Genomic DNA, 26,144 nt, shown 5'->3' on the forward strand with positions numbered 1-26,144 from the left:
TCCTCTTTGACTCGCTCAATGTTTCTTTCTCACGCCAGGGTCGAGATTGAGAGCAGATGACAGAAAAGTTATCGCATATTAGACTAAAGAAAATTAAATCCACCCCCCCTCCTCTTTGCTGTGCTACGACATGCATGCATTCAGTTACAGTAGAACAAACTGCAGGACTTTCTCAAAAAATGATCTCAAACATGCAATTGTGCGTGCATTCATACCAGCATCTGAATAAGAAGCAGTTTGCAGGTAAGAGGCTTGGCAGCAGAGGGGAATGTGAGAGATGGTGAGAAGAGGAGGAAGAGAGGGATCCTGAGGGCTTAACCGCTATGGCTGCTCTTCTGCAAACATGTCAGGGATACCAGCAGTTAGTCATGCCTAAATCCATACTGCCTGAGCCATCAGCTCCCAGATTCACTCTCAGAAATCCTGAGGTCGGCGTACATGGTCATTATACGCATCGCAACTGTGGAAAAACCCTGAGGATCAATATCGGACAAGATATGTGGTTACAGAAACGTGTCTGAACAAGGATAATTTAAACATCACGTCTGTCCTGTAAACACAAGTTAACAGCACCGGTCATAAAAAAAGGCAGCAGCAAATAACTAAGAAGCTCCGACTCCACCTGGAGTAAGAATTCTGCTCCGATGGCACCACAAATCAGCTTTATCTTCTGGTCTCGGTGTCCAGCTGTTCTCGACAGCAACGCACCCAAAAGAAAAGCCCAGCAGCATTACAAACAGCTCTGCTTGTGCTAAAGATGGCAGCCATAACAAATAGAGGGGAACTCGAAGGTGTACTTTAGGACAAATGAGGGTCAAAGCAGCTCGTGCAGCTGACTCAGAACTCCACCAGATCTGGTCTCCGTTTACTCAAACCACTTCCTCGTTCTGCGAGTTGTGACGATTACTGTAACTATGTAATCATGCATCCCTGTTTTTCTCATTTAACATCCTGTTCTTTTAGAATGACATCAGGAGTGGGCAGGGCAACGCTGAAAAATAAATGAAAGAAAAAAAAAGAAGCAATCTCCAACTCCCACACCCTCATCCCCCTTCTTCCTCCTGCCCCTCCCTCCTCTAAGTTCCCCCATCCCTTGTGAAAAACTGAAGGCACGAGTGTTTGGAGCACCGACTGCTGAAGTGGCCGGCTTTTGAACCATGCGCCGGCCTGAGCCCCAGGACAACTGAGACTACGAAGAGACACATCTTTGTGAAGCAGGGCCTTAATTAAAGCCTTGTGACTCACAGCTACACACTGGAGGAGCGGGTTGAGGGGAGCACCTTGAGAGCGTTGGGACAAAGAGGAGGCAGCGAGATGAGTCCTGAGCACTGCAGCTCAATGAAGAAACAACACGACACACGCGTGAAACTATAACTGCAGGAAAACATCACTACTGGTGTCAGAAAGAAGGTAAAAGTTTGTCAACTTTTGTCTGTTTTATATTGTTTTGTGGTGTGTGTGTGCAGAGAGCATGCATGAATGTAGGGACAGCTGTGAGAGCTCTGGCTGAGGCATTGGGATGCAGAGGCAACAACACATCTCCAGCTTTCCTCTTTAGTCTCACTGCCATGGTTACAAAAGAAGGATTACCAGACACAGCCAGATCAAACAAGAAGCAATCTTTAATCAGTTGTTTTTACTCTTTCACATTCAAGCCAGAACGCCTTAAAAGTACTGAATGCTCTCTGGAATTCACCACAACAAGACTGAAGAGAAACAGAAAGTTAGAGAGAGAAGAAAAAGTGAGAGAAGGGCATTCCAGCGAGAGAGGATGATTGGATCAGATGGAGAGATTTGATCTCTGGCAGCAGGAATGTTTATATTTTTGGGGAGAGTTCAGGTTTCCCAATTCAACAAACTGAAATGAAGCTTAGAGAGGTGGAGGGAAGGAGCTGGTTTTAGATCATTATGAGAAGGTGACATGACTTTAAACACGTGATCATCTATGTGACACAAACTGGGACGCAGTGCAGCTTTCAGGGCTTAAAGGAAAGCACACGGCCCCTTTAAAAGGAAGCTGGGTGGTGTTGATAAGACACTCCAAGCTTAGCCTAGTCATATCCTTTTCATGCACAGCCTGCTGGAGACGAGACACTTGAGTCACAACCTTGCTGTGGCAGCAAGTGCTTTGAAGTCTAAAAGCATCAGTCTGGTGAGCTTCCATATCAACAAGTCACAAATGCCTTCAAATGTTTCCACTAACATCCTGGTGTGTTGGTCGGATCTGTGGAAAACATTCTACCGAGCCACATCTGTGAATGCTGTAACCGACCACGAGAGACACGCACCGGTGCTTCGGGGGGGGGAATAGTTTGAACTAAAAGGCTAAGAAAACATTTCACAGGCTTCCTCACTTTTCCCTTCGAGTAATAAATCAGGATATCAATAACTCAGGCTGGAACACAGAAGAGAAAGCTTAAGATAAAGAGGAGTCAGGAGCAGCTGTCCAGAACGTTCTTGGCTGGTCTGCCAGCGATCGGTCCTCTGGCTCATCTGAGCCTGGAGGAAAAGAGGGTTGGGCAGGTGAGAAGACTTAAAACGGGTCATTACGACCAATCCAAACACATAATCCAACTATTCTCTTAACCTTCCACCTGTGACTGACACATTTTTCTGGGAAGTTTTTTTAAACTTCCAGAACCATCCAATAAATGGCAATCAGGAAGCTGCCAAACTGCAGAGCACTTTCCAGCTGACCTGTGCCAGACTCCAATAACTCATCCAGCTAGCATCAACCAGCTGTGGGTTTTGGGTAACAAGCAAGCATCCAATCACATTTTATCATTCAGTGTGTACCAACCCTTTAAAGGCAAATGAGTTTCAAACATCTCATCTGATCTGATATGTGTAACACCCTAAAAAAGCTAAGAAAAATGGCCTAAATGGATTAAATAGGGTTGAACCACCCAGAGGAAAACAGCGTGGACAACATTTATCGCTTAAAGCTCAAACTTTTAAAAACTACAAGGAGAAAAAGAGCTCTTATCCAAGATATATTAAATGAAGAGTAAAGCCTGTAGCAACCCTGTTAAGCACATTCTGAGTCCCCTTAATGAGGTCTTAGACACAGCTGAGCAGACCGGTCACACCAGGGGGTGAGAGGTCAGCCAAGAGGCCGGGATAAACACACGAGACGTAGCGGCGAGTAACTGAGCAGAGCCAGTGGGCACTGGAGAGCAAAGCAGTTTGAGCAAATTTATGTGCTTTTCTGTGTTGATTCAGCTAATAGGAAACATGTGTAACCCGACGCAGGAGCTTAAGGTGAGGTGTGACTCGGAGGAGGAATAAATACCAACAAAGAACATACACAATGTTACGAGTCTTCTCCTAAATCAGAAGATTCTCTATATCCAGCCAGGAGGAGCGTCGTAAATCTTTTATGCTCCCTCGTCCTAGCTCTCCGTTGTCTCCTGACTCTCCTCCAACTCTTTGTTGTAGATTTGTTCACAGCCTAAAGCAGTTTGATTTAGAAAACAGAACACCTGTCACCCCTGGCAGCCCTTTATTTAGGTACAAAGTTGTTTACGAATATATGTATGCTGCTGAGATCTGAAGCAGAGGAATTAAAATATATATTCAGGAACACGAGAGAATGAAAGCATGGAGGATCCTGTCAACAGGTCGAGTCTCGGTTTGGGTGGCCTTAAAGGAACTTTGTGTGAATACTTTTTTCCATTTTGTGTGTGCTGTGCATAAAACCAAAGGGGGCTGGGGGGATCCACTTCACACAAAGACCAATTGACTGCAGGGTTTGTGGAGACCATGAGCGGGTGGGTGCGGGAGAGGAAGGGTGGGGCTGCACACTAATCCCACATATAGACCTCTGACCCCAACATCAGCCCACATGTTTAGAGTTTCTCTACAGAAGAAGCAAAACGGATGGGGGCCAGTGGGGCCTCCGGGGCCTTTGGGGTTTTTGCCGCTTACTATAAAACGGTGTGAAGGCCGACAACTCGGTGCCTAGAAAGCAGGAGACAGAAAACATTTCCTCGAGAGGGTTCCTGATATTTTAACCACAAGGCCACTTCAACACCAACTGGTCCTTTAAAATCTAACACTGAATTCATTTCAAGATGTAACTGTTCATGAAAACCATATGGTTCTGCTATTTTTGGTGTTTGAAAAGATAAATGATGTAAATCTGGGTGCAGTTAGAGGAAGAGAGTTGAGTGTTTCAGGAAAGCACTTCATCTTCCATCTTTTAAGCCAGAGTTTAAAACCAGCATCAGTTTATGATGAGAAATGGTTCACTTAGTCATTTTAGGTCAAATCCTGAAAGTTGGCCTTTGCACAATCCAACATTTTACAAGTAGTCAGTGTGTTGGAGATCATTATTGGCTAATAACAGTTCTAGTTTGTTTATATTGTGTAAGGGTGGGTGCCATCTTGAATTGACCTAAATGTCCTTTATTGATGTACATCTAATGATTACTTTATCTGAGTTTTATATTGATTTAAATGTATATTTTGACAAGTTTCATTCAGTGAGACTTCAGGAGATCACGCCAACAGTCTAAACGGGATCGTTTTATGTCTCATTTCATTTCAAACTAGAGAAATGAATAACTGCTGGTCTTTACCCTCTGCCCTGATTACACCCTCAGATGTTGGCTTTGCAACATGTAATAAACAGGCCTAAAACATTATTACTATTTGATCTCTGGAATGTTTTTCCAGTTTTGTTAAGGAGGCATTTATGAGTTTTGTCCTCGTTTTTATTGGTTCCCAGCATGTGTGCTGTTCTCTTTGTTTTATTTGTGCTAGACTTGTTTACGGCTACTCTTTGGGTCTCATTTGCACTCTATTTGCAGCCGGTTCCTCTTGTTCATTTGTCACTAATTCTTTAAGCTAGCATAAGAGAAAAAAATAAATCAGAAATGAGAATTAATGTAGCTAGCTCAGTTATGGACCAAAGTGATGACTTGTGACATCATGGTCAGTAGGAAGGAGGGGAGCCTTTGGCTGTGCACGTAACAGTTTAGCTCTTAGTGGGAGGGAGAGAGACGCCCGTGATCCGGTTCTGGAGCTCATGCGGGCTGCTGTGAGCTGGATTTGACCCAAAGACGAGCGAGACAGTCGAACTGGTATTTTTAAAAGCCGCGCATCCTCTCCTGGTGTGGCGGTTCTGATCCGGTTCCAACCTGGAAATCAGCTGTCCCGCTGAGCCGCGCGCCTCTTCTGGTGGTCGGTTCTGACCTGGTTCTGACGGTGATCTGAGCTCCAGAAATCCGCATTTAATTTTTTAAACCCCGCCACAGGTCTCCGGAGCCCAGCCCGGACCTCTCCGTTCCGGTACCGACCGATGTGAGCTACAGAAGTCTCGTCTCAGCTGCACAAAACGCCCTCCGGCACGGAGATAGAGGTGTTGTTTCGCTTGTCTGGAAACCCGTGGACTCGATGTCCAGACACGCTGGAGTTGGTACAGCCTTCACAGACTCTAGTTTATCAAAATGAACACAATCCACAAAACACACACCCTGACTGGATAACATGACCTCTCTACCATAAAACTACCCTCTCTCCACACTGAGCTGAGGCAGCGGCGAGCTCCTAACTCCCTTTGGTTACATCAGAGGTTCAGATTTAGAAAAAAGAGCATTTTTGGAAGTTTTGCTGAGAAAGGTCACTTTCTACTAGAGAAACTCTGCTGTTACATATTTTAAAACGAAATATCCACAATAAGCTTTTTTAAGTAGTATTTTTTGGACAGTATTTTATATGAATTAGAAAAAAAATGTAACCTGCAATTTGCTCGTTGAAGCAGTGATGCTAACATCCATGTGGTTATGTAAGACCACGTTAATGTTTATTTTTGCTGCTTCAATGTTGATTCCGGTTCTTTTGCTCCTCTACATTTCGTTTTTCCAGTATTTGCCCTTTTTCTGACAAGTCCTGATGTGTTGCGTGTTTCAGGGTTTTTTGGACTTCTTGTGGGAAAGTCTGAAGAACAGATAGAGGGGTGGAAGCGGGGGATTTTGTGGCTGGGAAATACGTTTAGTTTAAAGTCCAAATAAAATTTATCCAAGTTTATGGTTCCCACTCACTGCAATCCATCAGGCTGCAGACTGACTCATCAGAAATGGTAAATCACTGCAGGAGAGCTCGACACCCTGAGCACAGAAACCTACAAACACAGACATATTTCTAGCAGTGAGACGGCCAGTCTCATAGGCTGATAAATGCATCCAGACTAGTATTTCTACTAAATCTGAACATGCATTCATCTGAGCCTGCTGACATGAATCAGCCTAGGTGTTGAACAGGTTTCTTTCATCAAGGTTTCATGTTTGGTTTTATTTGAATTGTTTTCTATGCACATCATTTATTTGTCATTACTTACAGAGACTACATAAAATAGAGAAGAGTTATTAATGACTTGCCTCCATAATGAACCAACCATCTTTTAATCTTTAAATAGATCTTGATCAATAGCTCTTCAGACTTTCTAGAGGTGTTTTCTTTTCTTTAGACTCTGGCTGATTTTTAAATCTCTTCTGTCCTTGTAGATGATCATTTTCAGAGTTTTTTTTTATGTAAACCCACTCAACTCAGATCCTAGCCAAGAATCTAGACCATCCTTTGCTGAAGCAAAATGATTTTGCTTTGCGTGTCAGTGTAGGACCTCCGAAAGCCCGGCCAGTATTGTGGCAGAAAAATCAAAGAACGTTCATTTAGAAAAACAACGTATTGTTTCGTGTTTTTTCATGTTTTATGTAGTTCTTCCATGATGTAATGGCGGACTGCCCAATAGACTAACATCCGTACTATTCCAATCACAGCGCTCTATTGGTTTGATGGGCCAATCACAGCACTCTGTAGGCGGGATGTTACTGAAAAAACAAGACCCAACAGCTCATTTGAAATAGCTTTGGATTCAACTTTGGACTTTTCTGACTTGGACTTTTCTTTGAATTGAGAGCAGATGGAGTTACTTGAGTTCACTTAGAAAAATAATGTATTTGCATCTTTTTTGACGGACTGCCTTGTTGACTGACATCTGTAGCGGTGAGTACGTCATGTTGGTAATTACCCAATAGCACGTGGGAACAGTTTGAAAGACAACCGTAGATCCTGACTGAGAGCCGTCAATGGATCGTGGCCAGACTATAAATTCTCTTAAATAGGATGGCTGGCCAGGCTGCTCGGATCCAGGAGTTCAGGCAAAAACAGGATCCTGAACTCAAAACCAGTGCTGGATAAACCTAATTATTCACATTTTAATTGCATCTTTGGACTATTTGTCACCAGCAGAATGATAAAGTCACATTATGTGACGTGACTATTCATCGCTTCTTGTTTATGGGATGTGAATAAGAGATGGAGGAAACGTAGACGTGTGTAGAGACAAACAAGGTATTTGTGTTTGTGTAAAGCCGTCCAGAGGTCTGTCAGTATGACACCAAAGTTAAATTATCATTAAAACCACAAGCCAAAGTGGTGTTTGTTAACAGATGGATGGCTCATCTCTATCAGGAAATCATAAATGCGAACCCCATGAACAGAAAGGATAAATCACAGTCAGAGCTACAGACATTTGTCTCGGAAAGATGTTTAAACTCAGTTTAAACAAAGGAATCAAACAGAGTGTATTAAAGTACAGAGGAAAAGAATATGAGAGAGTCATTAGAAAGACACATCTTCTCACAATTAAGAGTTATTGGGGAGTGAAGACCCAGAGGAGCAACACAGAAGATGTTCTATGTTCAGAAGTGTTGCCAAAACACAGGCTAGGCTATGTTAACTGCTGCATATCACTTTTCCCATGTAATATTTCACTGACTGCACATGGACATTATTAAAAAATAAATAAGCTGTTTGTCAGTAAAACCAAGCCAACAGGACATTTAATAAATCTAATCATTTTTCAGTGAGTTTTAGCTTCCTGTCTTTGGTGCACAACTTGCAGCGCATGCCTTCCTTGAGTCTTTGCTAAACGTAGCTGAAGAGAGAAATAAAAAATACGGCAAAGAGGAAGAAAAGTATTCAAAAAAAGGAAATAAAAGAGGGGTTGGTTTGCACATTAAACACATTAGATGAAAAACTAGAGCCAGAAAAATGTGAGTGAATGGGAGCAGTTTCCTTGAGTCTCTGCCTTAAGTTTAGTCATGACTTCAGGCCAGGATGGAAAAAAAGGCCATGACCCATTTTCCATCACTGCTGCTTTTACCTTGACTCTACTACTTTCCACAGCATCGTTTCAGATCAAGTACTGTTTTTGCCTTTCGGCCTGCAGCTCTCCATATGTGTATGTGCAGTCCCTGCAGAGGCTGTAAGCATAACTGTGCTCCTCTAAGGCACATCCTGATGGTGCCATTAAGCATTTAATAATGTAGATTAAGACCGCTAATCTTTGCGAGTTATACAGTTGTCTTTCATGACAGCATATCCAAAAAACTAACGTGAACTCTTGCTTTCAAACCAATTCTGTGTTTTACTTTGCTTGTTGAATTTGAATATATTAAAAACAAAAGTGAACATTTCTACTGTAAGCTAAAATAAAGGTGAATGCACGACAAGAAGATTAAGTGCAGCACTCTCAGAAAACACCACGTTGGTGTTTTTCAGGTATGTGGGGACATGCATCTTCAGCCTGTTGATGCTGAATCTAAAACGCACCAGATGTTCACTGCAGCAGTTTCCACTGCAGCCTCTGCTGATGCAAGTCAGGTCCTCACACTTGCATGTACAAAGACGGGGAAAACAGAATCTCTCACTTTGTTCTCAAAAGCCAAATAGGACTGAGCAATATGGCCCAAAATCTATATTGCAATATATTTTGAAGCACGTGCGATAATGATAATGTCATAATATATTATTTTCTTTTGTGTATGCATGTCAAAGTTCTCACCTACCAGATCAATTGCAGCAGAACAAATATTTCTACAAAGTGTAGAATGCCATTTAAAGGGGCCATATAATGGAAAATCCACTTTCTAGAGCTGTTTAGCATGTGGTATTATTGTTGTTTACTTTATGTAAAAGACCCATTTTTGGCTGCATTCATGCATTTTCTTGTTTCAGCTGCAAATATAGAATTTTACTTTGAAAATCATGAAAACAGACTGATGTAAAACTTGTATGTCATTCCATTTTCTGCCTCCTGGGACCAGGCCCCACTCCTCTGATGAATCTGATCTGGGGTTTGAAACCTGCCTCCTGTGCCCAGCACAGGATACGTCTGCTGTCAGGTAACAGACTTGGTAGTCCAGTGCTTAGAGCGCTGGGCTGAGATGCCCTTTTGCACAGGTTCCCATCTCAGTCGGAGCAGTAACTGTTTTTCTTCTTTTTTTTTTTAGCTACACTTACCAGTATGTTCTCAACCCTTTAGTGGTAAATTGTTTAAAATTTAAGGACTAATGTTTTTTTTCTTTTCTTTAGCCAGTATGAGTCCATATGAGGTGTGCATAGTAAATCAACTAAAATGCTGCTTAGAAATGACCAAATTCAAAAATGTTTAGAAACACAAGATATTTGCCAGAAAATAATCAATAAAACTAAAATATAAAAACATGAAATCTGCTTCAGCTGGCTACATAAATTACTACTGACACCACCAGAATTCTAACCCTCGTCAGCACATGGCAAAACAAAGACGGCAGACAGACGTCTTAACCTCTGAACTATCATAGCAACACACTCCAAGACGCTCTTGCAGGTACATTTCGTCTGGGTGGGTGGTGTTTTGCCTACCTTTGCTCTCAAAGGTTTAAAATAGCATGATATAGAACCTTTAAATTACGTTTAATGTTCAAAACCTGTTTTAAAAAATACAAAACATCTCAAAGGATTTTTATGTTTTTAAGATGCTTTTTCCAAACAATGCAACACAAAAATTGTCATAAGATGAATGAAGATGAAGAGAAAATCTCTACCAGTGGCTACATTTATATCATATCAACCGTATACTGGTTATACCATGCACTACTAAAGTCAAACGCAAGGAATTTCATTCAAATTTCTAATATTTGCAACAGTGATGTGATATATTTACAGGAAAACATATTTCTGTGAGATAGGTGGGCAGGTTTTTGTTAAGATGAATTATTAATTAAAAAGATCTCTGGCTGTTCTGGGGAAACCATGTAAACTATGTAAAGGTAAAGTGACCTCACAGTGTCTGGAATGTCTTTGATATGCTATGGTTTCATCAAAAACATTTGGCTTCATACTCCGAGCAAACTGCCCTGGTAGTAATCACTCAGGAAGACAGGAGCGATGGAAAAGAGTAGGATATGAAGGACAAACAAGTCCTGTAGCAGCAAACGGATGAGTTGCAGCTGTAACAATGTTAACACACTTGTCTTTGTCTAGCAACCATGCAAATGCAGCCTTAGTTTAAGAGAGGACACAGTGGAAAGTGATATTGCTGGTAAAGTCATTAGAAGCTCCCACTGAGGTCAGCTAGGATACAGTACCTGGTTCTGCTGTCAGACGGCTGGAAAAAAAGCTCTCTCAACCATGAAAATTAATAAAATTTCTGGACAGTCAGTACTTAATCATGCAGAAGGAAATAGCTTACACAATACAACATAAAGACCGCACGCTCCCACACAAGTGAACTGCAGACCTAGCTGTAATCCTGTCCCTGACAAACAATGTTCCAAATGACATAACTGCCAGAACCACAATGGCGTCATTAGAGAGACGCACAGGGCCACGGTTTCAGGGTGGAGGTAAGGCCCAATGATATGCCATCGAGGAAAGGAGCGACTGTGAACAGAAAATAAAAGAACAACAGCCCTGTCCTAAAACAGGTCGGGTTACAGCAGTGAGACAGAGCTACAATCTGTAAAGACTGAAGCCCCAAAACCCACATTTAGCCCACAGAAAACAGATATCTGAACAGTTAGATTTTTTTCTTCTTCTTTGCTTCATTCAAATTAAATTCAAAGATACTTTATTAATCCCAGAGGGAAATTAGTGTTTCAGTACACACAATTCTGAGATCGGACATACATACATAGACATGGACACATGACAAGAATTGGTGACTGTGGTCATTCGCAACCCGAGCCGTGCTACTTTAATAGTAATCAGAGGGTTTATATGAGGATTGAGTCAGGTGGAGGAAAAAAAAGGCACTTTAGAGTTACCCTCCACAGGGAGGGCAGCTTTGCTATGCAAAAAAACACCTCAGACAGAAATGCAACAGACTTCAGACATAACACAACATAAGTGTCCACTAGGTGGGGAAGGAGGGTTGGGGACTCTCCTCACATCAGTGCATGCAGCCGCAATGAGCAGCGCTCGTCACCTCCGTTTGGACAGGCAAGGGAGGAAATTGGGTTAGAAAGCACCGTGTCTCCTGGAAACTCAGTCCCGCCCAGGCTGGGATAGGGAGACAGAGTTGCCATGGCGACGGCAGCATTCCACATTTCTTCCGAGGGGAGTAAACACTTCAGCCTCACTGGCTCAAGGGCACCAGATTCAGATAAGAACTTGTTTTGGGGCCAGACAGAGATAATTTCCTCTCTGTCTTAAAGTTCTGTTGGTCTCCAACCACTCTCGATCCAATAATGGCATAAATTAATCTCTTCCCAACCGCGCTGATCCGTCAACTCTCTCTTTGATCGAATCCATCTTCTGTGCCAGAGCCTGAATCTCCGCCAAAGTTCCAAGTTTACGACTTATCTCGACAATTATATGAGTGTGTGCGTTCACAGCGAGGTGTAATCCATCCCTGAGCTCCGGGATTGAGCCAATATTCCTCAAAAGCTCATGGCAACTATGTCTCCCTATCCCAGCCTGGGCGGGACTGCGAGCTGTGAAGGCCGCTGAATCGTTCCAGGAGTCACTGTGCTCTCTAAACCCAACGACCTGACTGAGGTGACGAGCGCTGCTCATCGCGGCTGCATTCACTGATGTGTGGAGAGTCCCCAACCCTACCACCCCACCTAGTGGACACTTATGTTGTGTTATGTCTGAAGTCTGTTGCATTTCTGTCTGAGGTGTTTTTTGCATAGCAAAGCTGCCCTCCCTGTGGAGGGTAACTCTAAAGTGCCTTTTTTTTCTCCACCTGACCCAATCCTCATGTAAACCCTCTGATCTCTATTAAGGTAGCGCGACTCGGGTTGCGAATGACCACAGTCACCCATTCTTGTCATGTGTCATGTGTCTTTGCCTATGTATCTCTGATCTCAGAATTGTGTGTACTGAAACTCTAATTTCCCTCTGGGATAAATAAAGTATCTTTGAATTGAATTAATTTTCCGGTAAGCCAGGCAACCGCTCAGACCAAACAGCAAGAAACCCGACACCAACACCACGTCTTCAGAATACTCTACAGACAGTTGAGAGAGGCAGATCCGGTTCCACTGTTTCCAGGAGTCCACGATATGCCTAGCCGGCTCTGTCCCAGCGGGGCATCCGGGAGCCCCTTCTCCCGTTCTCATCGTTGAAAAAATTTTGTTAATCGCGTTGAGAGACCAACTGACCAGGTCCATTTTTAATAATTTCCAGTTTCCAGAAAAAATGCAGAAGCGCCGTACACCCAAAGACAGACAAGAGCCTTGGGATAAGATAGGGAGGAGAGGAGGAAAAAAGTGTCTGTACTCTCCAAGAGCCAGAACACCCCTGAGGTGCCTGCCAGCCTGTGTATGTTTGTAAAACTTTTTAAGTGAAACATAAATACTACCTCCTACCAACATTTCTGTTGGTATTTTTAATTCGACTCACATGAAGCTGCATTGGAATTTGGGGTCAGAGTGTTTTACATGAGGGTGTATGAGATGGCAGAGCTAAAGTCTGGTACCATAACAAGTTCAGGGGCTTCTGATCAGATCAAAAGAGCAGTCGGCGGGATCTGGCTAATTACTGGAACGGTTTGGACTAATTTGTGAAATGCTCTTCAAACCAGCATAACCTGGTTTAAACTCCATCAAGTTGGTGAAAGAGTCACATGTAAAAAAACACTAAACTACAATCTAACAGCCAAGCTACTAGAACTAAATAATTACAATACTAGAAGTTTTGCTAGGACCCTGACACAATGCTAACAACAGCACAACTCACTTTTGGCTAATCCGAGCCTCGAGTGCTACAAGGCTGGTTGAGACCGCGGTGCTTTTATAACCTACAGCCACAGAGCTGCTACGTAGTACTTTTCTAAAATACGTAGCATCGTTCCCGTTAGCCACTGGCTAAAACCGACTCAAAATAAACGTGTTCTATACTTTTGAGATGAAGAGGGCGCTAGACTGACGTTTTTAGACAGAATTTAGAGTTTTCAAAGAAACTGCATCAAAATGGGCGACGGTGGCACAGGAGTTAAGTGCTCGCCCCGTAATCGGAAGGTTGCAGGTTCGAGCCCTGCTCAGTCTGTCGCTGTCATTGTGTCCTTGGGCAAGACACTTAACCCCCGTTGCTTGCTGGTGGTGGTCGGAGGGACCGGTGGCGCCAGTGCTCGGCAGCCTTGCCTCTGTCAGTGCACCCCAGGGCAGCTGTGGCTACATTGTAGCTCATCCCTACCAGTGTGTAAATGTGTGTGTGAATGGGTGAATGACTGATTGTGTTGTAAAGCGCCTTGGGAGGTTCCAGGACTCTAGAAGGCGCTATATCAAATACAGGCCATTTACCATTTACCAAATGCAAAAATAATAACTACACATGTCTACAAAACTATTAGACAATCATTTATACTAGTTATCAGCTAAAAAAGGTTGATTTTGATGTGACTTGCCCTTTAAGAAAAGACCATTTTCATGCTATTGTTAAAAAAACAGAGAATGTAAATGTAAGGCCAGATATCAAAGATTAGCCCAAGCTTCTAATCAACAGTCCTGATTAGTGGGAAACCAACAGAAAAAAGGGGTGTGTGTCAGCTGAGAATTTATCTGACAGAAAGCAGACCTCGTCCAACTGGCTGATAGAAAAGCTCCTTTATTCCACTCTTTACACAGAAAAACTATACAGAGCAACAATCTGCTACTGAACACTACAAAAATCCAATACTGTTTTCTTTACATTTTAAGAGGGACGTTTGTTGTGGAGAAGCATTGAATAAACTGTTTTGCTAATATTAATGTTGTTGGTCAAAGTGTCCTTAACAGGGATGGTCTTGTACTCTTTTAGGGAGGCCTGGAGGGAGTCCCAGTAGCTGCCCATCAGTCCATCAGGCCCACCAGCAGAATGCAGGGGCTTATCTGGAGCCTGTGTGCTCTACTCTGTCTTTCTCTCTGGGAAGAAAGTCACTGCAGGAGCTCCAGGAACATCCGGAGCGTCAACGAGCCTTCCCTCCTCAGGACTAAAAGAGCTCTGCAGGACACTGATGCTAAAAAGTGTTCCTACACATTCCTAGTACCAGAGCAGAGAATCACAGGTAAAGAGGGAATACCACTTCAGCATAATAAGGCTACACGATACGCATTGCCCCATTTCCTGTTAATCTTCTAAATAATTCTATTCTGTCATCAGGTCCAATCTGTGCCAGCACCACGGGCCCTGAGCCAGACAAAGACAGAGTGACCCGAATGGACATTTCAGATGTACGGGAGGTTCTCAACAAACAGCGGCGTGAGATTGAGACGCTGCAGCTGGTGGTAGAGGTAGACGGCAACTTGGTGAATGAGATGAAGCTGCTGCGGAAAGAGAGCAGGAACATGAACTCCAGGGTGACCCAGCTCTATATGCAGCTGCTGCATGAGATCATCAGGAAAAGAGACAATTCTTTAGAGCTGGTCCAGCTGGAGAACCGCGTCCTTAATGTGACCTCAGAGATGATGCGGCTGGCCTCCAGGTACAAGGAGTTGGAAGCCCGATTTGCCACAATGGCTGGTGTGGTAAACAACCAGTCAATTCTCATCTCTGCACTGGAAGAGCAATGCCTGAGGACGCTGGGGCGCAGCGAGCTGCCTCCAGTCCCTCCGCTGGTTCAGGTGGTGCCAGAGAACATACCAATTGACAATCGTTTCACCAATGAAATTGTGACAAAGAACCAGGCCTTTTCCAGAGCGTCACGTAGAGAGTCTCCCACAAGAAGTCCTTTTGGAATGGATCCACCTCCACCACAGGGAACACTCACCTCTGACGGTACGTACCAACAGCTCAGGGTGATGGGAGAATATATCAACTTTTTGAAATTCAAAGAGGAAGCTGAACAGGAGTAAATACACAAAAAAAATTCTCATTCCTGTAAAAACTACTTAAGTACAATTAGCAAAAGGATGCAATACAAAGTCCATTCACTCAGTCAGTACTGTTGGCTTTTCTTGGCATGCTACTGAGACAGTGAAATCATGCATTCCTACGTCCCCACTTGGCTGATTGTTTTGGCTGGACACAATAGAGCAGATGTACTATATTATATTAGAGATGTGGATTAGACGTCTTTGAAAACCACTGAACGGCATTTTAGAGTGGCGACACTACTGGGGTTTACTATTATTATCACTATATTTATAGATGTAGCAGAACCAAGATATAGTGAAACAATGAGCAAATCTGATGGATTATTCACTCCATTAAGACTCGAGACTCCAACCCAAAACTATCCAATCAGATTGAATTGTTTAGACGAGGGCACTCTCCAGAGTTTACTCTGAGATCTGAAAATAACCATCTCTGAGACCAATTTGCTACATTAAGATGCTACCTGGAAACTCTCCCTAAAACTTGGGTCAGCTGTTGGTTGAATTATGGCCAGGACTGTTGACAAGGGTTATACAACCTAAAAGCTAGATGGCTCAAACCATCCATAACTGGGCTTTAAAAAGTGACAATAAATGACTGTACATGTACTTAAAGAAGAATAACATGGTGAAGAAATATGACCCATGGGAAGTACTAAAGATTATGAGTAGAGGAAGTTTCAAAAAAGAAACTTATACTTTTACAATAATCAATTTATAATAATTAAGCAACTTTCAGTAAATGTCAATTTATAATTAGTCCAAAACATTTATTTTACTCTTCTGACAGAGAACTCAAACAAAACCAATCATCAATAAAGCATAAAAATATGAATAATTACATAACATAGGTGGATAAATCTACAGCAATATAAACTAGGCTAATATGTTGATGCTTTGTAGCTTCAAAGTGGAAATAAAAAGAAACACAGGTAGGATGTGGTGACATGGACGAGTATTTGCAGAAAGTAAAATTGTAGGGCGGAAGGATTTTGATGAGTAAAAAGCATAAAAATTTACTGTTTAAATATATCTCCTGTACTCCTATTTAACCGTGGTCGAGTGTGTAGTCATACACCTTTTACCAAACAGTGAAACCAAACCACTGTGGCTCCATATAAGGTTTTCTTCCATGTAGATTCAGGACAGCTGCAAATGCCCGTCACCTGACCACTGTTTGGTCTACTGCAACACTCTTTAAACCACTAAGTAATGTTGATATTTTTAACATTTACCTGGAGGACCGGATGAGATTTGTTGAAGACATCAGAGGACAAAAACAGGAATAATGAGGGTTGGGCTTTCTGTTTGGAAGCATTGCACTACTATCTCCTACCCCCAAAACGCCTTTGTTCATGCTGGTTTAATAAGTATTCACACAGAGGGCAAACTAAGAAAATATGCTTCAGTTTTAGATAACGCTACAAATAGTTTGTTATAACCGGGGATCCAGATTCAAATCCAAATCTATGCATCAAAATATATCTTCAAACAACAGGAAGTCTTGATGATCTCACCAACTGCAGATATGACACTATATACAGCCACAAATATTTTTGGTATTTTCTATACAAGTGTAGTTGACTTTATAAAAGTATGTATGTAAGTCAACTACACGTTTTACAACCATCTACCTATCTCCAGGTCCTTTTAAAGACTGCTACCAGGTGCGGCAGGCGGGCTACACCACCAGTGGTATGTACCTGCTTAAGACGGATAACAGTGAGCAACTGATACAAGCCTGGTGCGAACATGGCCTGGACAATGGAGGGTGGACAGTACTGCAAAGAAGGAGAGATGGCTCGGTCAACTTCTTTCGAAACTGGGAAAACTACAAGGTAAAGTTATGATGAAACAATAAATGCAACAGGATAAATACAAGACAAAAACTGAAGCTTTACTGCGCAAATTAGTAACAATATTTAGAATTTTTTTAATAGTTTTACTTTTTATCCTCTCAAGTGACCTAATCTGCAGCAGTTCATTTTAGGGTCACTAAGCAAGACAGGAACTGCCATATCCAGGGATCTACATATAAATATGCTGTTAGAAAAGAACCAAGAGGAAAAAATGGCTACTTTCAACCCCATCAGTAATTATTCCTTCACTCATTTATTTTGTCTCAGCTGATTTCCCTTGATTTTATCCAGGAGAGGGAAACTTATGAGAGAAAAAAAGAAGAGTTTGTTGCAATCTGCAGGAAATGACACAAATTAAAACACAGAAAAATTACAATGTTATTTTTTGTTTTTAAGAAGAAAAGGAAATCAAGACTTTGCCCTGAGGGACATAACTAGATGTTGTAAACTGGATTAGGGACAAAAGTGAGTAGCTTTGCAATTACTGTACTCAACTCTCCTTCAAGCCTCAGCCAAGTCACCACTGATTCAGCCAGTTACCTAATAGGTTAAGTGAGAAGTCACGGATTGCATCTCCAACACATAATCATCCAAGTAGGAAGCAGATTTGATCTCAGGTTACTTGATTACAAGCACCAGCCTCAATAAAACTTGGTCATTAATCTCTTTCTGATTTGGTATGTTTGTTGGACACAGGTATATGCTGACAACATAGTAAAAATATCTCAGCATTCAGTTATTTACAAAACCACAGCACTGCTTATTGTCTTGAATGAATGGAAAACTTAAATGCTGTGACATTTAAATGTAATCCACAACTGAAGACCTGGGGGTTCTTGTTCTCCACAGAAAGGGTTTGGCAACATAGATGGGGAGCACTGGCTTGGGCTGCAGAACATCTTCAACTTGGCAAAGCAGGGTGACTACAGGCTGATGATAGAGCTGGAAGACTGGGCAGGAAAGAAAGTGTACGCCGAGTACAGCAGCTTCCACCTGGAGTCAGAGAGCGAGGGTTATAAGCTGAGGCTCGGGACCTACCAAGGAAATGCTGGAGACTCCTTCAGCAGTAACAACGGCAAAGCATTCACCACACTCGATCGTGATAAGGACACGTTCTCTGGTAGGTGATTCTTCTGATGAAATAACCTTCAGAAGCCACTCTGGTTCTGCTGTCTGATGGTGTTGTCTTCTCTTTAGGTAACTGTGCCCATTACCACAAGGGCGGTTGGTGGTATAACGCTTGTGGTCAGACCAATTTGAATGGAGTTTGGTACAGCGGGGGAGTTTACCGCAGCAAATTTCAAGACGGGATCTTCTGGGCGGACTATGGGGGAGGATTTTATTCTCTCAAGTGTGTTCGCCTCATGATTCGACCAATAGACTGAGATTCCAATCTATGATTTCATTAAATCACACCGTGTCTTACACGTAACACTTTGCTAATAAATAATTTATATAAAAGGCAGAATTGTGATTTCTGCTATTGTAAAAGACAGTTGAGAAACAGACCAGGACAGGCTTCTATGGCCAGACCATAATGACTAGAGTTCTGCTGAGGAATTGCTCTTCACCACCTACCAGGCTGGGCTGTCATTCCTCCAGAGGTCCTCCAATATCACTCTACTTTTCTGGTATATAATAAAGGGAAACTGCCATTTTTGTAAAGCATGACTTTCATTTTGATCAGCCAACACTGACCAACAGAAAGTAGCAATATAAAGTTATATTGTCTGCGGAATCTTCTACCAGTGGAAGATACACTTTGTTCAATTCAGTACCTAATTTATGAGATCATCTGGACTTTTGTTTTGTTTCTGTGCAATCCCCCCAAAAGAGGAAACTCACCCGTCTGTGTGTGCATAAGGCTGAACTGGCTTTGGTATGTAAATATAGTTTGCTTTATATTTGTTAAAGTTAATTTAAAAAGGAGTGATTCGACTCAGGTCCAAGGTTCACAGTGTTGTCACTCTGCCATTCATGTATTTGTTGAGTGTTTATAGAAAATATAGTCAATCTTGGAAACTTTATACTTTTTCCTGTAACTGTATAATTTACAACCCCACATAAAGACCAGCTAGCAACACCTGAGCAGAAACACACAAACATTTATGAAACAAATCACATTGGATGTCTGGTTGATGTGTGGATGCAGAACATTTGAGGTTAGTCATACAAGAAAAAATAAATTTTTATTAAATTACATCATTTTTCTGTTTTTCGTAATAGTGAACTTCTAAAGAACAGAAACACATTTGTGTTGGAGGGAAGTAAACTCAACTCCAGCATGAATTTTAAGTATATGTGAACTGTTTCATCAGTTTTGAGGAAGACACAACGGTCTTATTTACGCCCCTATGAAGTTGTCTTCAGACTGAAGTTAAAGGGACTTTACGGAGTTTTGAATTTTTATGCTCGCGATTGCTCCCTCAGGCCAAAAGCGTAACGGCAGCTTCAATAGTAGGCTCGTGCACGAGGCGCGCATGCTGTACGTGCACACTCCTTAACAAAAATAACAGCTGAGACACTCACGTGTGTGTGTGTGTGTGTGTGTGGTGGGGCGGTGGGGAGTGGGTGGGGGGGGGACAGAGGACAGGAGAGCGCGCAGCTAATTAATCAAATAATTTGGTTCTGTACCTTTCTCTTCAGCACAGCCAACAAAGGTTTATGATGGGTCAGTCCTCCTGCATGCTCAGATCATTCCCTTCCCTTGCTTGAAAAATTGTTCCAAAATGAAAGTTGAACCCACATCTTTTTTATCTGTGAATTCAATGCCGTTCGGCGAGTCTCAAATAAAAATTTGGGCATCTTACTGTAAAAAATTACCATTAATGTAAAAGAAACTCTAAATAAACTATGTTCACATCCAGAATCGAACCCAGGTCTTCTGCACAGGAGTACGACGTCTTACTAGGTGAGCTAAAGCGCCAGTGGCGTCCTCCATATCTGTAACTTTTATATCCTTGATGACAGCTGAAACAGCGAAAATGGCTATTTTGTTGCTAATTTACAGGAAATATCTAGAAGAAAGTTCTATAGAAAGTAGCTAAGGGTCCTCAGAAATGTAGCTAGCTTTGTCGCTAGGCGTTAGGAACAGCGACAAAGTGGCACTGCCTCTCTCTCTGCTGCTAAAGCTACGGATAGCAAATGCTACGGGCTATGCCTGAGCGTGAACTCGCATGAAGCAGCCTGCTCGACCCGAGCAGCTCTCTTTTTCTGTGATTTTACAGAAAAACAGGCAATCACAGTAAAAATGCCAGGGCTCATTCTACAGGACCAGGGCATTGCAGGAGAATGTATGAAGAAGACATTTATTATTTCTTTACATGTTTTGACTGTCAAACTTCCATAATGCCCCTATAAGGGGAGACTTATTTAAACAATGTGGGCTGAATAAACTTAAACTGCCACATTTTTGAAATCACATTATTTTATATCTTATAAAAAATCATCTCAAACATATCTTAAGCAGAAGGGAAATAAAACCTATAAATAGGAAATTAGCAGGGACTACCCAAATACCCCAAAGATAAACATTGATTGGGGAAGGCATTAATTGATGCAACTACAAAAGAATTTCGACTAAAATGAAAACAGAAAGACAAAGAATGATAAACCTAGAAACATCTGGAGTGGACTTATAGAGTACATTCCTTTCTCATAAAACCACTCAACGCATCTTGATAAGCCTTTCATGAAATGAACGCTCCCTTCTGGACATTTTTCTTCAAAAGTCCTAAAGGTTGGAAAAGATAAGAGATATCTGAGACTGCAACATATTAAGGAGAGCACAGCTACAGACATCAATCACTGTGCAGCTTACAAAACTGAAAACTTTGCTGCAGGACATCTAAAGTTAAAGCACTTCTGTGGTTCAGATATCCAGACTTGGACAGAATGGCTGTACGGCTCATTGACCCCTCAGTTGGCAGTTTTGTTTGTTTGTTTGTTTTTAATACAGGACAGCATTTTATTTTTAGTGTTTTCATCTAGGTTCAATTAAAATATTACAATATAATATAATATAAGTTATTAATAACAACCATGAGTAAACAAAACTAGCAAAGCCTTTGACAAAGACTTTCTCCACTGCCATATCAGCATTAAGTACATAAAAATTATACAGGAGAACGTGCAGCTAATTAATTAAATAATTTGGTTCTGTACCTTTCTCTTCAGCACAGCCGACAAAGGTTTATGATGGGTCAGTCCTCCTGCATGCTCAGATCATTCCCTTCCCTTGTTTGAAAAGTTGAACCCACATCTTTTTTTATCTGTGAATTCAATGCCGTTCGGCGAGTCTCAAATAAAAATGTGGGCATCTTACTGTAAAAAAATATCCCATTAATGTAAAAAAGAAACTCTAAATAAACTATGTTCTCACCCAGAATCAAACCCAGATCTTCTACACGAGAGTCTGACATCTTACTATGTGAGCTAAAACACCAGTGACATACATTTTATCTGTAACATTTATATCCTTGATGACAGCTGAAACGTTCAAAGAACGGTTCGGAGCGAAAATGGCTATTTTGTTGCTAATTTGCAGGAAATTTCTAGAAGAAAGTTCTATAGAAAGTAGCCAAGGGTCCTCAGAAATGTAGCTGGCTTTGTCACTAGGTGTTAGGAACAGCGACAACTGCCTCTCTCTCTGCTGCTAAAGCTACGGATAGCAAATGCTACGGGCTATGACTGAGCGTGAACGCGCATGAAGCAGCCTGCTCGACCCGAGCATCTCTCTTTTTCTGTGATTTTACAGAAAAACAGGCAATCACAGTAAAAATGCCAGGGCTCATTCTACAGGACCAGGGCATTGCAGGAGAATGTATGAAGAAGACATTTATTATTTCTTTACATGTTTTGGCTGTCAGACTTCCATAATGCCTCTTTAAGAGAAATGTTCCAGAGAAAAGGAGAGAGGCAATTTCCCTTCATAGTGCCAATTTGGCTCGGTCTGTCCCCGACAACAGCCAGCCTGTAATACAGCGCACACACACACTCACACACTCACACGCGCACACGCACACACGCACACACACACACACACCCCTTATCTTAATAAAAACAACAAAAATACCCATATTACCTCTCACCCATTATTCCACAAAGAAACCCCGCCCTAGAACAGAGCAGCTGGTCACAAATCATTCAAACACTTACCAAAGGGAAAATCTTCTTTTCCATCCACACAATGATGACATACAGTTAGGATGGCATATTTTTGCCTTTTCACAGCTCTAAATTTGCATTTGTCTCTCTGTCTGCCATCATTTCCCTTCCATGATGGAAAATGGGCACGTGAAAGTTTCTGTAACAACAAAATCCCACTCATACTCCCAGCTTTCGTGCTCGCATCTGTGCTTGTTCATAATTAGATACGTATGCTCAAATCACACAGCAGTAGCGATGAAATGAGCCCGATGGCATGAAATAAAAAAGTTTAGCATTAAAGAACATCAAAGTCATCTAGTCATCCTCAAGTCAAAACAAGAACAAACAGTACAGCAGTAAAACCACACACATGGGCACGAGCATTTTCCTTCCTCAACTCATCAGGGATTCCAGTGTGATGTCACACTGAGCTAAAACTAAGAGCTTTATATATAAGGGGTAAAGTTTATGTTTGTTGGTGCAGGTTTTATGTTTGTTCCCAGTGAAAGTCATTTCTTAAAAGAGAAGCAAGTTTATGTTCAACATTCTAATCCCAGACAGTGAGCGATGTGGCACAAAGAGGCAAAAGCCACAGCATAACAAACAGCTGACTGGGAAAAATGAAAAAGAGTTGGAAAAACAAACAAACCACAAAAATGAATGACGTACTAAATAATTCATAAGATGACAGTACCGGACACACATGAAGAACTAGTATGTTTAGTTAAATGTAAATTATGTAAGCATGTAAAGGTTTTGTGTAGCTATTGGAGTACGATCTGAAGATCAGAGTGGAGTCTCTCTTACCAAGGTATGGTATACATGAGACCATGCTCTGGCTGCTTATGAAATCCCTCAGACGTTTATAGTTGTCTTCTTTGGACATCAGGTAGTCAAGACGATCAAACGTTGCCTTGTCCTTTCGACTTAGTAACTAGGAGCCAAAATTGGAATCAGGAAAAAAAAAGTTTCAGTAAACTTATTAAACATTTGATGGGAGCAGTGCCTCTTAGGAGACAACAAACAACCAAATGAAAGAGGAGTGTTTAGTTATTGAATAAAAAAAACTTAATCAAACACTGTCTCATCACCCGTGATGTACCTGAATGCTGGCAGATGCAACATAATGAACAGGAACTTGCTGCATAACATGAGTGTTTGTTTGCAAAACAGCACAAAGTCAGTGTTTTACTTTGTGTAGAATGTTGACAATTACATCAGAGGCTAAACGACTCTCAGCTGCTCTTGATGAACATAGCTATGATCATTTACATTCGGGTTTCAGTGGAGCTCATTTTACTGAGGGTGTCTTAACAGGTCTATAATGACCTTCTGGCTCACGGTGATGCAGGGGAATGTTCTGTTTTGGTTCTGCTGGACCTGACTGCAGCCTTTGACACTGTTGACCATCACCTACTACTAGACAGACTGAGAAACTGGGTAGGCCTTTCAGGAACTGCTCTGGGTGGTTCTTTCTTATCTGTCTAAGTGTTACTTCTCTGAGGCCGTCTCCAAGTTTCGGTCCTCCTCCACCTCCCTCACCCATTGTGTTCCGCAAGGTTCAGAGCTGGAGCCTCTACTGTTCCTCCTTCATCTACTCCCTCTCCAGCACATCCTGAGCTCTTTTAAAGGAATCTCCTCACATCTTTATGCAGATAACATTTAACTTTACATCTCCTTTAAGCCCCATGAGATGTCTAAGCTGCATCTGTTGCACACCTGCTTAGACTCTATTAAAACTGGGAACTGGGAACCAGCTAGTGCCCAAAGTCAGAGAAACTCTTTGTAAGCTTGCTTCCCACACAAAACCCTGCATCAGGAATTTTGGTTGATCTTTGACCCAGCTCCCACCCAGGAGTCTATTGAATCTGCACCGCAGGGCCTTGAGTGTCTGTTAGTGCTTGTTTTTGTCTTCTTAAACTTTTGCTTTGCACCATCTTCCATTGGGAAAGAGAAGGAAACTCATCTGTGGGTAATCCTGTTGTCTAGTAGCTCCGGTTTGGGCCAACTGAAAACAATAAGTGCAATCAGGGGCTGTGAACGAGCGGGTTCTCCCCTCCCTGAAAACACTCATCAGGTGATCTAGGTCTCAACCATTGCAATCAGCTGCTGCATGAACACCTGTTTCCAACTAGTAGCACAGCATACGTTTGGTGGCATAACTGTAGCGTCAGCCCTTGTGTCTCAGCCCCTCCGGTGTGAAGACATACGTGTCTACCTGCGCGTGTCTACCTGCGCGTGTCTACCTGCGCGTGTCTACCTGCGCGTGTCTACCTGCGCGTGTCTACCTGCGCGTGTCCACAGAGCAAACAAACTCGACCCAGACGCTGCTCCATCGACACCTTGCAAAATGTGCCATTATCCTATACCTGTGATCACTGGCTTCAGAGGAAGGTCACACACAGCAAACCGCTTTCGCAACCTTCAAAACCTCCGCTCGCTAAAACCAACTGCCCCCGAAGACACCCACCTGTCTATGGGACTTTGGAACTGCCAATCGGCAGTTACCACGAATACCATGCCATCTAGGCAACTGTACCGAAAAACTTCTTTTTGGTCGTCACATATCGCCAACCAGGTCAACTCGTAGCCTTTCTTGATGAACTCGACACCCTGCTCTCCTCCATTCCTGAACAAGACTGTCCCACAATGGTCCTTGGAGACATGAATATTCACCTGGACAATCCCAGCTCGTCACTAATGTCATCATTTGATCTAAAACTAGTACAAACTCCTCCAACTCACAAAGCTGGAAAAGCACATGGAACTCATTTTCACCAGAATTGTGCCATAGACACAATCTCTGTCACACCGCTGCATCTTTCCGATCATTACTTCATCCATTTCAGCACGACTCTACAAGGGAGGTCCACTGCTTCCTCCCCAATGGTCTCATTCTGCCACAACCTCCGCAATCTGGCACCCAACCACTTCTCCTCTCTTGTTGCCTCCATGCTTCCTGTATGTAATCAGCTCAGAATGGAGGAGCTGGATATTTCATTGAAAATGAAATAAAAGAGAAAAACACAATAAAGTTCTCCTGAATAATAGTCATGAAATTCCCTGGAAAGTTCACTCAAGGATGCCGGACCGGAGGCTCTAATTGACAGCTGAACCTCTGAATCAGGAGGAACTGGGAGGCTTTCATACTGGTCGTGGAACAATAGACCAGATCTTGAGAAGAGCTGTTTCTGAGTCCTAGTGCACCAGGTCAACTTTGTTCCCAGCATGGGTTGGATTTTGTGGTGTTCATGGAGAAGATATCAAGGTGTTGTGGTGGGGAGGAGGGTGTCTGGTTTTGAAACCACAGGATCTCATCTTTGCTTATGCACGTTGGGATCCCCTGGGGGGAGCTGGGGAGTACTGACAGGACGAGAACCTGTTACCTCTGTGAATCAGCTTTGGACACATAGATAATGGATAGGTGGATGAAAATCCCTGTGCACTACAACTGATGTAAAAAATACTCACCGCCCATGTTTTAGTAAGTCTGAAGATGGGTGCACTTTGCAACGCTGACACCACTGCCATGACAGCATGGAGGTTGTTCATGTCACACAGTTTCTAAAGGACATTAAACACAAGGTTAGGACTGCAAATATATATGGGAAATACAGCACAAATGTCACACAGTGGGTGAGCTTGTGTACCTTGGCAGTACGAATATACAGACTCAGCACCTCAGCTCTGATCTTCAACGTCTGAGCATGGAGAATCTCTCGTACCACCCAGAAACTAGTCTAGAAGACACAAAACTGGATTACAGCTCCAGGCAACACTAATAATCCCTCCAAAACAGACTGGAGATACGATCACATGCCTGAGTCTCAAAAACACAACTGGGAATTCCTGAACATAACAGCAGAGAATGTTCTCCATTAAATCTCAAGACTTTTGAGACAAGAGCCAGAATTGCAGCAAGCCATAACAATCTGGGCTGAAACTGACAAAGCAAAGCAACACTCTTAAAAACAGACTGATAACATTAATGCTCCATTAAAGTCGATTAGAA

The 26,144-nt window shown here is 42.3% G+C and overlaps 2 protein-coding genes across 5 annotated transcripts in view; one reads left to right on the top strand and one right to left on the bottom strand.

Annotated features, from left to right (window-relative positions):
* The window catches only part of ralgps2 (Ral GEF with PH domain and SH3 binding motif 2), a 98,376-nt gene that overhangs the window by 14,807 nt on the left and 57,425 nt on the right, over window positions 1–26,144 (bottom strand). For all 3 annotated transcript variants that reach the window (XM_015971669.3, XM_015971670.3, XM_015971668.3), the window contains exons 7-9: window positions 25,783–25,872; window positions 25,604–25,696; window positions 22,940–23,066 (exon numbers count right to left, since the gene is read on the bottom strand). In XM_015971669.3, the coding sequence (XP_015827155.1) occupies window positions 22,940–23,066; window positions 25,604–25,696; window positions 25,783–25,872 (310 nt within the window). The remainder of the gene's footprint in view (window positions 1–22,939; window positions 23,067–25,603; window positions 25,697–25,782; window positions 25,873–26,144) is intronic.
* Window positions 1,178–19,011, top strand: angptl1a (angiopoietin-like 1a). 2 transcript variants are annotated; one of them, XM_015971672.3, is made up of 7 exons: window positions 1,266–1,410; window positions 9,111–9,188; window positions 14,071–14,317; window positions 14,413–15,027; window positions 16,770–16,963; window positions 17,834–18,104; window positions 18,182–19,011. In XM_015971672.3, the coding sequence occupies exons 3-7, from the start codon at window positions 14,128–14,130 to the stop codon at window positions 18,367–18,369; spliced, it is 1,458 nt and encodes a 485-aa protein (XP_015827158.3). In that variant the 5' UTR covers window positions 1,266–1,410; window positions 9,111–9,188; window positions 14,071–14,127; the 3' UTR covers window positions 18,370–19,011. The 2 variants fall into 2 exon arrangements, with proteins under 2 accessions (XP_015827157.3, XP_015827158.3); XM_015971671.3 differs by lacking the exon at window positions 9,111–9,188 and having other exon boundaries at window positions 1,178–1,410.

The sequence above is a fragment of the Nothobranchius furzeri genome, chromosome 8 (assembly GCF_043380555.1).
Source record: "Nothobranchius furzeri strain GRZ-AD chromosome 8, NfurGRZ-RIMD1, whole genome shotgun sequence".
Classification (NCBI taxonomy): Eukaryota; Metazoa; Chordata; class Actinopteri; order Cyprinodontiformes; family Nothobranchiidae; genus Nothobranchius; species Nothobranchius furzeri.

Coding starts and splice junctions, on each gene's coding strand:
- angptl1a (XM_015971671.3), top strand. CDS start 14,128: ATGCAGGGGCTTATCTGGAGCCTGTGTGCTCTACTCTGTCTTTCTCTC. Junction 14,318..14,412: donor ACCAGAGCAGAGAATCACAG/GTAAAGAGGGAA, acceptor TTCTGTCATCAG/GTCCAATCTGTGCCAGCACC. Junction 16,964..17,833: donor GAAACTGGGAAAACTACAAG/GTAAAGTTATGA, acceptor TGTTCTCCACAG/AAAGGGTTTGGCAACATAGA.